Source organism: Podarcis tiliguerta (genome assembly GCF_965153285.1).
Source record: "Podarcis tiliguerta genome assembly, chromosome: W".
NCBI lineage: Eukaryota > Metazoa > Chordata > Lepidosauria > Squamata > Lacertidae > Podarcis > Podarcis tiliguerta.
The window spans coordinates 7613935-7631427 of NC_139552.1; the positions used below are offsets into that span (position 1 = coordinate 7613935).

General features: G+C 44.5%; 1 protein-coding gene across 1 annotated transcript in view; it reads left to right on the forward strand.

Moving 5' to 3' along the window:
* Positions 1-664: 664 nt before the first annotated feature.
* Positions 665-17493, forward strand: part of LOC310668785 (E3 ubiquitin-protein ligase LRSAM1-like) — a gene marked incomplete at its 5' end in the record, with an annotated part of 96831 nt that continues 80002 nt past the window's right edge. The window contains 3 exon segments of the mRNA XM_083422114.1: positions 665-688; positions 2156-2240; positions 2601-2632. Of these exon segments, the coding sequence (XP_083278240.1) occupies positions 665-688; positions 2156-2240; positions 2601-2632 (141 nt within the window).

Below are 17493 nucleotides of genomic sequence, written 5' to 3' on the forward strand. Positions count from 1 at the left end.
GAGGACGAGATGGTTGGATGGTGTTCTCAAAGCTACCAACATGAGTTTGACGAAACTGCAGGAGGCAGTGGAGGACAGAAGTGCCTGGCGTGCTCTGGTCCATGGGGTCACGAAGAGTCGGACAGGACTAAACGACTAAACAACAACAACAAAGGACCTTGCTGGGTGAGTTATCACAGAGCAGAAACAGAGAGAAACCTGTGTGGAACATCAGCCCGTGTGACTGGCTGCCAGTGTGAAACCTGCTCATTGGCCAGGTCTCTATGAATACCAAGAGCCTGGCATTCCTGTTTTTTTTGTTTGTTTTAAAGTTTTTATATCCTGACATTCTCTCATCTCACATTGGGACTCAAATTGGCTTCCAACATTCAAAAGAATCATTGTAAAATACAAATAAAATCAAACCAGTTTAAAAAATAGCTTAAATACATCAAAACACTAGAACCAGCAGTTAAAATCCAATTTGACCTGACAGTAGCTGAATGATCAGTATCATCTGCACCTTAGTTTCCAAAGGTCCATCCGTCTATTGGCGGAAGGATAGCAAAGAGGGAGCCAGTCTAACCTCTCTTGGGAGGGAATGCTACAATCGGGGTGCAGTTTCTTTCTTGTGTCACCACAAACAAAGCTTCCAATGTTGATTGGACCATGAGAAGGTGCTGCCATGGACTGGCTGAACACAGGTATGGTGGGAGGCACCTGCTGCGGAACCCCCAAGGGACAAAGTTCTCAGAGTCCGGGGATTGGTGGTGGGACCACCAATGGTCAGAGGGAGAAGCCTGGAGAAGGAGGTGTTGAAAGCTGAAGCACTAACAGGTTCTAGTGAGCAGGGGGAGTCTGTGACAGAGAGAAGTCCAGAATCAGAAGTAGAGGAAGAAGCAGGACAGGAAGGAGACCAAGAGGCAGAGCGGAGTCAGGCTGGTGAAGATACCAGGGTGTCTCCCCCTCCTGCTGCCACAAGCTCTGCTCACCTCCCCCTGGTCTCCCAGGACCAGGAGAGGCACAAAGAGGGAGGAGCAGAGACAGGTGCATTGGCAGAATATCAGATTGCTTGGGAAGGATCTTGGGAAGAATCTAGGGGAGGAGGAGATTTAGGCAGCTGTGGGAATGTGGGGACCTTCAGCCTCCACAACTGCCTCATAGGGGCAGAGTGTTGGGATACTGCCAGGGAGATAAAGTCCATCTTGACTCCACGTCGTCTCCGGACATCCATCAATCTCCCGTAGACACGCAGTATCAGCAATTAGCGACAGGAGCTCCAGAAATAGCTTCCCAAAGATCCAGAGCTCTTGCACGCTCTATCAGCAGATATGCACAACGGAAGATGCACACAGGAGAGCATTATTTAGAGGCTTATTCAGCGTTGATCAGAACAAAGAAAAGCCATGACTGCCAGCATGAGAGAGTTCCGGCAGTGAGAGAGAACCGAAAGCAAAAGACTTGCATTCTGGGAAACAGCCAGGACCTCCGATGCAGTCAAACTCTGGGCTGAGTTGACTGGCAGATGGGCCAGCTTCAAAGCATTCCACATCCCACGAGCAGTGGTGTTGCCAGCTAGTGTGGCAATTTCCTCCAGAGAGACGGACAAGACTATTATGTCAATGGCCCTTGAATCTTGGGTCTTCCATCTCTCTGTCAGAGGAACTGGAGGGGCCTCACTCACATTATGCCACACTCCAAACTGTTGCAGTAAACTCTGACACCACTCTGCCCATGCCTCATAATTTTGCCGATTTAGCTTTGGGCACTCAGCAGCTTCAGAAGCTGTTTGAGAAGCTTGGAAAAACTCCATCCCAGCTTTTCACTTTAGGCTTCAATATCGTAACACAGAGTTGCTGTGCTCATTAGGTCTGACACCCAGCTGACCTTGTTTCTTCTAAGAAGGAGTTAACTTCATTTACTCTGTGTGATTTATTGCTGGCTGGCTCCCTTACAAGTGCTCACCTGAGGATCTTAGCACTTGAGGTTTTAGCAGGGTCATCAAAACAAGACATTTTGTCTCCTGCCCTCAAGACCAGGCTGCTGAACTCAAGAGACTCAGCACTCTGTAAAGTGCACCCTCTGGCTTGGATTTCACAGGAACCTCCTACTGCCTCTCCCTAATGGAACAGGAAGGAGACCAACCCCTCTTGTTTCTGCTTTCTGTCCTTGATAGGTCCTGAACTTTGAAAAGAATCTATTGAAGGCCCTTCCAGATTCGATAGGGGACCTTGTCCAGCTGCAGACGCTTAATCTGAAAGGTAGGAGGAAATGCCTCAGGCTGCAATCCGCAGGGATACGGGAACATATTTCACACTAATAAAAACACACAAAAATAGATTTATAAATAGTTGTAGTAAAAACATCCAATTCCTGCATCTGCCCAAACGCCTGGGGTAACCAAGAATGTTGTTGCCTGGTGCCCAAGCAGTGACAAGGCTGGTACCAGACGGGACTTCCCCAGGGCAGCATTTTCCATTCTAGGGGTCGATAGGAAAAGAATTGAAAATAAAACTTCTGACATCATCAAGCCATTATACACACACACACACACACACACACACACACATCCAAGAAGTGCATTAATATCTGCGTCTTGCACATTCTGCCTTTCCTGGCAGGCAACAAGCTGAAGGAACTGCCAGCCTCCCTAGCCTACGGACCTTAGACATCAGCGAAAACCTAATGCAGGAGTTGCTGCAGGCACTGGCTCACATCCGAACACTGGAGGTACGTGCCCAAAGAAGTTTTTGCTTTGTTTGTGTTTGTGTGATGCAAAATTCATATTGAGCGGGAGGAAGAGGTCAATATGGAGCTGGAAAGGAAAGCTTTGCTTCTTTCAGATCATACTAGGATGGGTATAAGCAGCTCTTCTCTTCCTGGGAAGCTTGTGTGCCAATCTAGACTTGTACAAAGGGCATGAATCTCAAGACTTCTCCTGCATTGCTCATCAACTAAGACCCTCCTCCGTCTGTTGCTGAAGTGTGTTGTGATTACATCAGTAGTTTAGTGGCCAGTTCAGAAGTGCAGGGTCCCTTCTTGATGGTCAAAGCCATGCCCCTTCACAGCTAGATCCCTTTCTAAAATGCAACAGTTTTATACTTAGACAGTAATAATAATTAGTGATGCATTGCAACAATCAATGCAGATCTTCATTTGTTGCCTTTCAGCTAGATCTTCCATTTACTGTGCAGGAACTGTGCAAATGATCTGAAGTCCTCCAACATCTTCTTTCAGAGTGACTTAAGTTGTGATTCTCTTGGAAGTTCCAACAGAACTTTCACACTATTCTCTAGAAACCAAAGCAGCTTTTGTTTTCAGGGTTCCTAAATGCTTAACTGTGGAGCTCGCATAACTCTTTCTCCTCAGTATTTTCCCTGCTTGCTTTCTCCAGAGTAATCCTTGGAGCCAGTCCTCAGAGGATGACTCCTCTTCCTTTCATTCTGATTAGCTCAAATCAACACAAAGGCTAAGACTTCTTCCCAGTGGCTAAAACACCCCCTTTTATGTGAATTGGGTGACATTGGAGACTGGGGCCATGGGGGGGGGGGTAGTAATGGGTCTTCAACCTTCCATGACTCTGGACCACTGCATTTCTGGGTAGCACAAAAGAGAAGAGGTTGTAGCCAACTAAGTTCTGCTCAGAGTAGACCCATCAAAATCAATGGGTCAAAGTCATTTGTTACATTTCAAAGCATCTACTCTGAGTAGGACTAGTACAGGAGACAACCGATGGCCTTTTTGGCAGTGGCTCCTTGATTTTAAAAAGCCCTTCCTAGAGGATCTCCACAGGCACTGACCTTGCAATTTTTCCAGCAATTAGTTAAGACTTTATTGTTGACCAGGGCAATTTGAAAGGGGTTCTGTTTGCTTTCAGCCAGCTTTTGGGTTCTATGTGGCTGCCTTTCAGTCAGTTTTCTTGTTTTCTGAGGGATTATATTTTTCCTTTTATTGCATTTCATCATCATTATTGTGAGCCATCCTGGGATCTGTTTCAAGGAAGGCATTTTGGATGATGATAAAATGCATTTCAAAAGAACTTTTTTTGTCCACCTCAAAAGGAATTTTGCAGGGCTAGAAAAGGTTCAGAAATTAGCAGCTAGGAGGATAAAAGGGATGGAGCAACTGCCCTGTGAGAGAAGGTTACAATGTTTGGGCCTTTTTAGTTAGAGGAAAGACAGGTAAATGTCAGGAGGGGGACATGATAGGGGTATATACAGGTGAAACTCGAAAAATTAGACTATCGTGGAAAAGTTCATTTATTTCAGTAATTCAACTTAAAAGGTGAAACTAATATATGAGATAGACTCATGACATACAAAGTGAGATATGTCAAGCCTTTATTTGTTATAATTGTGACGATTATGGGGTACAGCTGATAAAAACCCCAAATTAACAATCTCAGAAAATTAGAATATTGTGAAAAGGTGCAGTAGCTATTCAATCCATAACACCTGCAATGGGTTCAGTAGGAAGCACAATCATGGGGAAGGCTGCTGACCTGACAGTTGTGCAGAAAGCCATCATTGAGACCCTCCATAAGGAGGGAAAGCCTCAAATGTTAATTGCAGAAGAAGTTGGATGTTCCCAAAGTGCTGTATCGAAGCACATTAATGGAAAGTTATGCAGAAGGGGAAAGTGTGGAGGAAAAAGGTGCACAAGCAGCAGGGATGACCACAGCCTGGAGAGGATTGTCAGGAAAAGACCATTCAAACGTGTTAGGGACTTCCACAAGGAGTGGACTGAGGCTGGAGTTAGTGCATCAAGAGCTACCACACACAGACGGATCCTGGAGATGGCCTTCAAATGTCGTATTCCTCTTGTCAAGCTGCTCCTGAACAAGAAACGAAGTCAGAAGCATCTTGCCTGGGCTAAAGGGAAAAAAAGAACTGGGCTGTGGCTCAGTGGTTCCAAGTCCTCTTTTCTGATGAGAGCAACTTTTGCATCTCATTTGGAAACCAAGGACCCAGAGTCTGGAGGAAGAATGGGGAGGCACACAATGCCAGATGCTTGAAGTCCAGTGTGGAGTGAAGATTTGGGGATCCATGCCGTCAGCTGGTGTTGGTCCACTGTGCTTCATTAAGTCCAGGGTCAACGCAGCCGTCTACCAGGAGATTTTGAAGAACTTCATGCTTCCTTCTGCAGACGAGCTTTATGGGGATGCTGACTTCATTTTCCATCAGGAATTGGTACCTGCCCACACTGTCAAAAGTACCAAAACCTGGTTCAGTGCCCATGGGATTACTGTGCTTGATTGGCCAGCAAACTCGCCTGACCTGAACCCCATAGAGAATCTATGGGGCATTGCCAAGAGAAAGATGAGAGACATGAAACTGAGCAATACAGAAGAGCTGAAGGCTGCTGTTGAAGCATCCTGGTCTTCCATAACACCTCAGCAGTGCCACAGGCTGATCGCATCCATGCCACGCCGCATTGAGGCAGTAATTGATGCAAAAGGGGCCCAAACCAAGTACTGAGTACATATGCATGCTTCTACTTCTCATAGGTCCAATATTGCTCTATTTGCAGTCCTTGTTTTGCTGATTTGATTTAATATTCTAATTTTCTGAGATTGTTAATTTGGGGTTTTCATCAGCTGTGTGCCATAATATCACAATTATAACAAATAAAGGCTTGACATATCTTGCTTTGCATGTCATGAGTCTATCTCATATATTAGTTTCATCTTTTAAGTTGAATTACTGAAATAAATGAACTTTTCCATGCTATTCTAATTTTCTGAGTTTCACCTGTAAGTGTGATGCACTGGGCAGAGCGCTAAAAATTAGTCAGGGAGACTTGAGCCCTGCTTGGCCACCAAACGCATCAAGGTGGCTCTAGAATTCAGCAAGCATGTTTTCATAGGAAGTGGCCTTATACTGAGCCAGACCGTTGGTCCATGTAGCTCAGGGCCATCTACACTGGCTAGCAGCCCCTATTCTCAATTCCAGACAAGGTTCTCTTCCAGCCCTGCTTGAAGATGCCGGGCATTGAAGCTGGGACCTTCTGCATGCAAGGCAGATGCACTCTGATTGAGCTACAGCCCCTCCCAAGGCCCTTCATTCCAGGAGAGGAAAGAGTCTCAGAGGTATCAAGCACTGTTGGGCTGGTCCTCTCCACCCTGCTTGCACTAGGCAGGTCCTCTGTTCTGCTCACCTCCACCCAGAAACTGCTGGATGGCCTCTGTGCCAGCGCTGCAGATGTCATTGGACGGGTAGGACATGGACAAGGCATCTAGGGTCAGTGTCTGCAGAATAGACAGAAATATAATTATTTTAGAATGTAAGAGGAGCCTGGCTACTGGATCAAGGCCCATCAAGTCCAGCATCCTGTTGCGTGGCGATACCCGCCCCTCCCACAGATGGAATAAATAAGGACACCAGACACCAGAATTTAGATTAATGGGCGAAAAATGGCCACAACTTTATTGATTACAGGTAAGAGCGGTATTGGCCTTAGGCATTGGCCCTAACAGACTATCCGGTCTAACTGGGAAGGGTTAAGCACCAACAGGGGGAGCCCCCGAGATGCACATCCCTAGGCGCTCCCCAAGGGGTTACCGCTCGGGAGCGCGCTTTAGGCCCTAGCCTCCGTAGGTTTCGGACGAGGCAACGCCCCCCGGAGTTCTTTAATGAACTACCCTTCAAGAATTGGGGGAGGTGATGGCGATCCTCCCCCCGTCCTCATTTGCATAACAATACCCCAGCCAATGCCTAATCGCCACACGAGCCCAGCTCGCCGCCAATACCCTCAAACCTGTAACCAATCCCTGATTCCCTGAAAAATGTCGGCCAGCCAAATATTGTTACCCGCATCAGAGAGATGCACGCCATCCCCGCGATAGAGTGCTTCCTTGCTAAACTGGATGCATGGGTGTTCAATGACCCGCCCACCCATCGCAGCCACTCTACGCGCCACCGAGCGCTCCAGGATCCTCCTGGCTCTATTCACAGCCACGGGATTTGCGGCGTCCCGCCAACAGCGCCTCTCAAGCAACGATGACCAGATTATTGTTATATTTGAATACGAAGCCCGCAACTCCTCCAGGTCATTGAAAATATTCCACATTAAGTCCACCCCTTTTCTATAAGCCAGGTCGTTCTCGCCCAGTGGGATGACCAGCGCATCAGGTGGGCCTTCGGCTGCAATTCTTTTTGTTACTGCCGGGAAGAATTCTTCCCAACGCATTCCATGCTGTGCAATCCAGGACACTTCGACATTGCTAGGGAGTTGCAGGTCATCGCACCAGCCCCTGGTAACTGCACGCAGTCTTGCCCAGTGTACAATACTGTGGCCAATGATCCAGAGACGCACCGCCCCAATACCTGAAATAAGAGAGTAAGAGAGCCGGGTCAGGGGGATTGATGGGGGAAGGGGGAGTTAATGTGGTTTCTGGATGTATCCCCTGTACATGTTAGACTTCCACCGCCCCATGCCCATTATCCTCTCAGCCGGTAAACCCATGTGGACAGCGGTGGTCGCAGCCCCAATGCGGAAAGAGTGCGCGGCATACTCCTCAGGTGGAAGTCCAATGCCCGTGATCGCCTTGCGCATAACCCTCGTGAACTGGTGTTTTGACAGGTGAGAGCCATCAGCATGTATGAAGAAAGGGCCACTTGCTTTTGGTCTTAAGCACAGAAACTTTCTAGCGTCCTTTACCGGGCAGGGGCCAGCCTTCTGAGTTGCCTGCAGGCGGATTAGAGCCCCTCTACCAAGTTGATCGGTCTTAGAGCTGCGGATTTTTAATATTACTTCTGAGCTTGACAAGGTTACATCCTCTAACAGGAGCCCCCTATTGCTACTAGATGGCTGGTCCTCACAGACCACCTCGCCTATGCGTAAGGCACCAAAGAAGGCGAAGGAAAATGCTGTGGAAAATAACCTGGCTTCATACCTGGACCAGCAGATGACCCTGAGCTTCTTACGAATTTGCATGAGTATGTCATAAGTTATGGGCCTTCTGCTGTCGGCGTTAGGAGGCCGAGACCTGCGCCAGCCCTCCAGCATCTTCCGTACCACGAAGTGTGCACAGGGGTCGACTGAGAACAGGCTTTGGAGAAGAACGATATTGCCGCTGAATGAATATTGAGGGTTTTGGGGGCCCTACCTAGATTGCGGAGGCGCACAAGATATTCTATGACCTTTAACTTAGACGGGGGCCTGCCTGGTTTAAACCGCTCTTTTTCCTGGTGAAAATATGTGAAATCTAACCACGCCTTGTTATAGGATCTTAAGGTTGAGGGTGCAACTGCTGACAATATCCCCTTTATTGCTTCTCGTTGCCAATACTCCAGAGGTGCTCCGGAAACGGCTGCAGCAGCTGCTGCGCATCCGGCACCAATGAGCGAAAGTGATCCATCTGGAAACGAGATAGAGCATCCGCAATGTTGTTATCTTTTTTTTTATTTTTTTCCCCTTTTTTATTTTTTTTAAAAGTTTTTTATTTATACAACAAGAAAAACAAACAAACAGAAAACACAAATACCAAATTATACACAAATTACAAAAATAACCATAGACACATAATATTCTTAGCAAACAATAAAACATCTATTGGTCTTAACACTAAAGACCCAACCTCCCGTCTATTCCATACTTCAAATTCATATTACTTATTGCCAATACACATTTTTTTTTCATAATTAAACATATTCTCATTAAATCTAATTTCTTATATCTACTGTATTTTTCGCCCTATAGGACGCACTTTTCCCCCTCCAAAAATGAAGGGGAAATGTGTGTGTGTCCTATGGGGCGAATGCAGGCTTCACGGACCTCTCCGCAAGCAGCGGGAGCGCTCCCGCTGCTTGCGGAGAGCTGCCTGCATGCTGAAGCCTGCGCGCGCTGAGCACACCCATCGGTCCTCGGGGATAACATGTCGTATCTCGGGTGGTCCCTCTCCTTCCATGTACTCCGGCTTACGGGAGAGCGCATCTGCTCTTACGTTTTCTTTTCCCGGTACGTACCGGATCTCGAAGGAAAACTTGGAGAATTCCTGTGCCCATCGAATCTGTCTCTGGTTGAGTACTCGCGCGGTCCTCCAGTATTCTAAGTTCTTGTGATCAGTGCAGACCTGAATCTTGTGTTGCGCCCCTATCAACAGATGTCTCCATCATCGGAACGGCGCATAGATCGCCAGCAGTTCGCGGTCATATACGGTATAGTTCTGCTCCGATTTGCTCAGCTTCCTTGAGAAAATGCACACGGTCTCCAGTCCCCTTTGGCTCCCCCCTGCAAGAGAAGGACCGCCCCAATGGCTCGGTCAGACGCGTCGGTTTCCAACCTCATGGGCTTTGTCAGATCCACATGCAGGAGCTGCTCTTCCGAAGCGAACGCCTTCTTCAGCTTTTCAAAGGATTGCTGGGCACTTTCTGTCCAGGCGAACTTCTTCTTGCTGCTGAGACAATCGGTGATGGGCGCTGTCAAGTGGGCGAAGTTCTTGATGAACTTCCTGTAGAAGTTACTGAACCCTAGGAACCTTTGCACGTCCTTCCGGGCCTTGGGGGCCTTCCACTCCAGTACCGCCTGCACCTTGCTCGGGTCCATGGCCAGACCCTTGTCCGACAACTTGTACCCCAGAAATTCGACTTCTCTGGCATGGAACTGGCATTTTTTCCAGCTTGACCCACAGCTGGTGCTTATGCAGTCTTTTTAGCACTTCCCGGACGTCTCTGACATGTTGCTCCTCATTGTCCGAATAGATTAAGACGTCGTCCAGAAAGGCCACGCAGTTCTTGAACAGCAGGGGACCCAACACGTGGTGCATGAAAGCTTGAAAGCAGGCGGAGCCTGATTGTAATCCAAAGGGCATAACCAAGTACTCAAACGCCCCCAGGGGGGTGAACATGGTGGTTTTCCATTTGTCCCCTTCCCTTATTCTAATCAGATTGTACGCTCCCCGGAGATCCAGTTTAGTAAAAAATTTTCCCCGCCTCACTTGCGTTAAAATGTCATCAATCCTGGGCATAGGGAAGGTCACTGGTTCTGACACCAAGTTTAGGGCCCTATAATCAACAACCAATCTGGGTTGGTTTGTCTCCTTCTTGTCCACAAAGAACACGGGACTGCCCCCCACCGCCTTTGATTCTCTTATGAACCCTCTCTTCAGATGCTTGTCAATAAACTGCCTCAACTCCTGCATCGCCTTGTCAGACATGGCATACAATTTCCCCGTTGGTAACTGCGCCCCTGGGAGCAAGTTGATTTGGCAGTCAAAGGGCCGGTGGGGGGGGGTAGTTTGTCGGCCTCCTTCTCGCTGAAAACTTCCCTTAGGTCAGCATATTGTCTTGGCACCTCCCCTTTTGTTCCCACTGCCAGCCCAGCCACCCTGGCCACAGTCATTCTTGGGGTCCCCCCCCAGACAGTGATCCAAACAGTACGTAGACCCAAAGGTGACTGACTGCTGGTGCCAGGACACTACTGGGTCATGCAGGGCTAGCCAGCTCATTCCCAGTATGATTGGAGGTCCAGCTAGCGTGGCCACGTGAAAGGCGATGGTTTCTGTGTGCCTGGACACCCTCATTCGCATTGGTGGGGTCTGGTGTGTCACTTCCCCTCCCAGAAGTTCCCTGCCATCTATGGTGCTCACTTGCAAGGTATTAAGTGGAGTTGATGCTCTAGGGCAAATTCCCTGCTGAAGAAATTGCAGGAGCTGCTTGAATCCAGCAACCCCTCAACCTTGACTGGGTACCCGTTTGGGAGTTCTAGCACCACTTCTACAGCTATAGCTGCCCTGGGGGGCTCAGGTTGGGGAACTTTTATTGGTTGTTTGCCTGGCTGCCTTCCCTCTTGCTGGGCAGCCAGGCCCTGTCGTTTCCCTGCACCTGTTCAGGCTCTTGCTTTTCCTCCCCACTGGCAGCAGTTCCCGCCATCCCTTGCCACGCCTTTCTCTGAGGGCAAACCCTAGCAAAGTGCCCTGGCCGTTGGCAGAGAAAGCATTTTTTTACTGTTTTCCAATCCTTTCCCTCCCTTTTGCGACCTTCACTGGGTTTCAAAACGCTGCTGGCCCTGCCCCCGTCCACTTCCATGGGCTCCCCAGCCTGGGAAAGCTCTCCTGGTATGGCAGGAATGCGGTAGTCAAGGCAACGTTCCCCTCCCTTTCCCTCGCGCTTCTCCTGAGCGCGCGCTTCCTGGCGTACTCCAATAGCAAGCACAGCTTTGGTTAGCTGATCCATGTTCTGGGGACGGGGCGCCCTTGACAGTTCGTCCTTCACACCAGCAGAAAGCCCTTCCTCAAATAGCATCTGCACTGGTTCCGAGTCCAGAGACCATCCAAGTCGGTGAATAAGCATGGCAAAACGTGACCAGTATTCTCGAACTGATTGGCTCCCCTGCTTGCATCTCATCAGCTCCCGCCTGGTCACACTCTGTGCCACTTCGTTTGAATACATTGCATCCATCGCTTGGAAGAACTTCTTAAGGTCCTTCAGGGCAGTATTCTGCGTGGCCATAAGGGGCCTAATCCAATCTCTAGCCCCGCCCTGAAGGTGCCCCACCACGTAAGCAACTCTCTCTAAGTCGTCTGCAAAGTCATTATGCTGCAGTTCTAGGGCATATTCTATTTCCGTTCGGAACGCATTATAGTCCTGGGGGTCCCCCCCAAACTTCTGCACCAACCCAGGTACCTTCCTGGCGATGGGGGTGGGTCTGACCTGTGCATCCAGAGCTTGCCTTTCATCCAGCCTCGCCGTTAGGAGAGCCACATGCTGTTCCAAGTCTCGGTTCCTCTCAACCAGACTCTCCCCTCCAGCTGCACTCTCTTGAGCTCCGGATCCCCTGGTGACGCTCATGCTGTCTCTCCTCCATGCTGCGCACAAGCAACGTAAGTGACTGACGGATTGCTGTAATGGTTCTAGGGATTGCTTGTGCGTAAGTTGCCGTTACTCATGGCTAGCTTGCATGGTTGAACCCTTTCTGACAGGGCAGCCTCTATCTCGTGGCTGCCTCAGTCGCTGGCAGAATCCATCAGTGGGCATTTCTTAAACCGCTTCCAACATAAAAGCTGCTTGATGCCCAATCTCCTCCCCCGTTGCCTGCGCGAAAGCTTTTTGCGCAAGGTGGGTGTGGGCAAAGGAGCACTTGTCCCCTCTCCGCTTGTCTCCTGCAAAGAGTCCTGGAGCCTTCTTTATCTTTACATTTCCAACATTTGTTACATCCCTTGTACATCTTAGCTAATTTCACTGGTGTTAAGTACCATCGATACATCATTTTCATCACATTTTCTTTTATAGTTGTACAAGCAGTAAATCTTAATCCTTCTCTCCACAATTTCTCCTAATCCTCCATATATATGTTATATCCAAAGTCTTTCGCCCAGTCAATCATAACTGATTTTATCTCTTCATCTTTTGTGTGCCATTCTAACAATATGTTGTACATTTTAGCCAAAATTTTATAGTCACTGTTTATTATTTCTTTCTGGAATTTCGACTCTTTCTCCGCAAAACCATTTAACTCAAGCTCTTTTCTAAACATTTCATTAATTTGGTAATAGTGCAGCCAGTCATTCACATATCTTTTCACTTCTTCATATGGCTTCAACGTCCATTTACCGTCTATTTTCCTTATTAGTTCTCTGTATGTTACCCATTCCCCACTCATATTCGTCTTTTTCACACATAATACCTCCAATGGTGACAACCACCATGGTGTTTTTGCCTCCAACAGATTTTTATATCTTTCCCAGACTTCTATCAATGAGCCTCTTATGGTGTGGTTTCCAAACCCTCTGTGTACTCGCTTTTTATCATACCATAGATACGCATGCCACCCAAATCTATTGTCAAATCCTTCCAAATCCAACAAATCAGTATTTTCCAATTTTATCCATTCCTTTAACCAGCAGAGGCAGGATGCTTCATAGTATAATTTCAGGTCCGGCAGGGCGAAGCCTCCTCTTTCTTTCGCATCAGTCAATATCTTAAACTTTATTCTCGGCTTCTTACCCTGCCATATGAACCTTGAAATTTCTCTTTGCCAATTTTTAAAAATCGCTGCCCCCCCCCCTGATTACTGGGATGGTTTGAAACAGAAATAACATCTTAGGTAGCACATTCATTTTAATTATTGCGATTCTACCCCAAAATGAAAATTTCATTCTTCCCCACACCTCTAAGTCTTTTTTAATCTTACTCCATGTTGGAATATAATTATTTTGTTATAAATCTATACCTCTTGGGGTTAACCAAACTCCCAGGTATTTAACTTTCTTAACCACTTCTATTTCTAACTGTTGCTGCACTTCCTCAATAACTTTTAAGTCCATGTTTCTGCACATCATTTTGGTCTTTTTTTTGTTTAGGCGGAAACCCGCCAATTGTCCAAATTGCTCTATTTCATTCCAAACTTCCCTTGTAGTGTCCGTCGAATTTTCCAGAGTTAAAACCAGGTCATCGGCAAATGCTTTAGTCTTATACTGCTTGTTTCCTAACGTTATCCCTTTTATCTGTTGGTTATTTCTTATTGCTCTTAACAAAACTTCCAGGACCGTGATGAATAACAGTGGTGAAAGCGGACATCCTTGTCTAGTACCCTTCGTTATTTTTATACTTTCTGTCACCATGTTGTTAACTATTAATTTTGCTCTTTGGTCTTTATATATTGACCCTATCCCATTCAATAGGTTTTGTCCAATGTCCATCATTTCAAAGTTTTTTAACATAAATTCCCAAGAAATATTATCGAAGGCTTTTTCCGCATCTACAAATATTAACATTGCTTGCTTATCAATCCTGTCATTCAAATATTCCAAAACATTGATTATGTTCCTAATATTGTCTTTCATTTGCCTGCCAGGAAGAAAGCCTGCTTGGTCTTCATGTATCAACTCCTTTAACAATTTCTTCATTCTATTTGCCAATATATTAGCAAATAATTTATAATCATTATTTAAAAGCGAAATCGGCCTGTAATTCTTAACTTGGGTTAAATCTGAATCTTGTTTGGGAATTAAAGTAATATATGCCTCTTTCCAAGTTTCTGGTATCTCATTTCTCAATAATATATCATTCATTACTTGTTTCAGTGGTGAAATTATGATGTCTTTCATTTCTTTATAAAATCTTGCACTGAATCCATCCGGGCCTGGCGTTTTCCCACTTTTTAACTCTTTAATTGCTTTTTCAATTTCCTCTTGTTCAATCATCTCATTTAGTTTGCTTTTCTCTTTTGTCGGAATTTTCTGCACCCCTTTCTCGTTCAAATATTCCTCTATTTTCTTAAGGTTGTATTTCTCCTTCTTTTTATATAATTGTCTATAAAAGTCTACAAATCCTTTCCTTATTCCCTTCGGATCATCTATTTCTTTGTCATCAACCACAATCTTATGTACCATGTTCTGTTCTTTCCTTTTCTTAATTTGCCATGCCAACAGTTTCCCTGACTTATTTGCGTGTTCAAAATTCCTTTGTCTCATCATTTTGATGTTCCATTCCACTTCCTTATTTATTATCATAGAGAATTGCGTTTGTAAAGTTTTTATATTCATTTTCAACTTTTTATCATTTGGTTTGTCTATTAATTTTTTCTCAATCTCCATAATTTGCATTAAAATTTCTTTCTTCCCTTTCTCTCTCTGTTTGTTTTTGATTGCATTTTGTTGTATAAAGAAACCTCTCATAACTGCTTTTCCAGCGTCCCACACTATATTGTTTTTGGTTCCCTTATTCATGTTGTTAATAAAATAGTCGCTCATCTGCTTTTTCGCATTCTCTACTATTTTTTGGTCATCAAAAAGACTTTCATTTATTCTCCAACGAAAGGATTTTTCTTCAAATCCTTTTAGAGTACATTTTATTGGGTTATGATCCGAAAGGACTTTGGGTTGGATTTCAATCTTTAAAATTATTGATATTAAATCATTTGTTATCCAGATTTGATCTATTCTTGACATTGATTGATTTGCTTCTGAATGATATGTGAACTGTTTTTCCAATGGGTGTTTTAGTCTCCAGATATCAATTAAATTACAGTTCTCTACCATTGAAAAAAAAGTCTTCGGTAATTTCCCTTCCTTTACTTTCCTGATGCTCTCGTTCTGTCCATTTCCATCGAGACCACTGCATTCATATCTCCCATTATTATAATTTTCTGATCCATGTATTCAAATAGTTTCTCCTCTAGATTCCTAAAGAAGTCTATTTTGTTTTCATTGGGTGCATACACTCCGACAATTATTATTTTCTCTCCTTGCCATTTGACCTGTACTGCCACAATTCTACCTTCTTCATCTTTAAATATTTGTTGGGCTTCTATTTTATTTTTTATGTAAAGAACCACCCCTCTCTTTTTAACTTTGTCTGATGAAATAAATTCATTCCCTAATTTTTTATTTATTAAAATTTTTCTGTGTCTCCTCATTACATGTGTCTCTTGCAAACAAATAATATCCAAATTTTGCTTTTTCAAATATTGCTGAATTTTAATCCGTTTTTTTTATCGTTAATCCCATTAATATTCCATGTCCATAATTTTAACGCCATGATGATTTTTACTTTATTTATTTAATAATCAATTTTAATTTGTTTTTCTTTCTTTGTCCTCTTCTTCTTTCTCCTCTTTCTCTTCCTCCGAGTCTTGGGTAACTTCTCCCTCTGCTCCTGCCCCCAGTGGTACGGTCTCTTCACTTCCCAGTTCTTTATATCTTCTCATAAATTTGTCCAATTCATCTGGTCTTGTTATTCTATGTCTCTTCCCCTTGTATGCAAAGGAGAGCCCTTCTGGGAATTCCCATCTGAATTCAATTTTGTTCTTCCTGAGAGCCTGCACCAAATTTTGATATTGGTTGTGTTTTTTCAGCAAATATAGTGGGACATCTTTAAAGATGATTATGTTATTCCCTCCAATGTTCAGTCTTTTCTCTCTTTTTTTGTAAAATTAAATTTCTCGTCTCTCTATCTTTAAATATCACCAAGCAGTCTCCTGGGAATTTCTTCGCTTTGTTTGTCCTCACTTTGATTCTGAAAGCATTCTGTACTGTCTTTGCAACTTCTTCTTCTTCCATCTCCATCCAAATCGCAATTTCTTTAATCAGTTTCTCCTTTATTTCTTCCCCTTGTGTCTCTGGAATTAATCTAAGTCTTAAATTACTCTCCCTCTGCCTCAGTTCATTCATTGAAATAGCATCCTTTAGTTCTTCCTGAGTTTTATTAACTTCTGCCACCTCTGCTCTAATCTTTTCCTCTCCCTTCTTTAATTCCTTGATCTCATTTTTGTTCTTTTTTGCCCCCTCTTCTAAATTTTGTGTCCATTTTATCATATCTCTCAACTGCCCCTTAATTTCTGTAATAGATTCATCTATTTTTTCCACCGTAACGTCAATTTTTTTGTCCACTTGCTCCAACTTGGATCCAATGTTTTTTTCACTCTTATGTATTTCCGATTTTAACTCTGATTTAAGTTCAATTATCATCTTTAATATTTCTCCTTTTGTGTCAGATTCCTGTCTTGATCCTTTTCTTTCTGCTGGTGTTCCTTCTCCTTTCTTTTGTGTGTGTGCCATTTTCTAAGTTTGTAAATATCCACCAGGGGGCGTTTTGTCGCTGTTCAACCAAATATATATTGTCTTTATTTCTATAATATCCTCCAAAGGGCCAGTAGGGGGTGTTCTAATTTTGCCCAACCAGCGTATTTATCACAAAAATAAATAGATGGTATTCTTCCCAATCCTTATTTTTTATATTTAAATTTTAATTCTTCTTGCCTCTTGGTTGGCCAAATCCAATATTTTTATCCGATGTACAACAGTCTTAAACCCCCTTCCGCCACTTAGTTTCACTCCAATTATAATCCAAAAAAGGGGTCGAAAAAAGGAGAACCAAAAAAAGAAAAATACGAAGGCTGTTCCTCAAAATTGTAATCCTTATGGCCCGCAGCTCTCCCACCCTCAAAAATAAGGTCTTCCCAGTTCTCAGAGTCACAAAAAAAAGAAAATAAGCAACAAGGGGAGAGACCGAAGTTTACAAAAATCTCCTGTCTCTTTTAAAGGAAGAGACCAACTTCCAAAAGGGGGGGGGTAAAGGGGGAGAAGAAGAACCCAAGTCCAAAAAGCAAAAATCAATCAGTCCGTAACTTTAAAGTCACACAAGATGGCGACTCCTCACCCTTCACAAAGTAAAACAGGGGGGGCGGTCTTTCTTCTTCTTAAATTAAAATAAAAAGCACAAATTTAGTTCATTTGTCTAAACCAGTATAATCCAATATAGCTCGAAGCTCTGCCAACTCACATGCAGAAGAAAAAATATCCAAATACTGAGAATGGGTATAAAAATTCAATCCATATAGCTTATTGCGCAGTTCTTTTGAAAACGAAAGTAATCTGGCCAAGAATGCTGCGTCACCCAGTTCTTTTCCAAAAACCAAATAAATCCCAAAAATAAAGAGAAAATAGTACCATCAAATTATAGGGAATAAAGCCGGAATATCTTCTCCCCCCATAAGTCCAAATTTAAAACTTTAACTCCACGAAGGGGCAGATCTTTTTGCTCAAAACACCTCCGTTTGTTTTTTACTCACAGT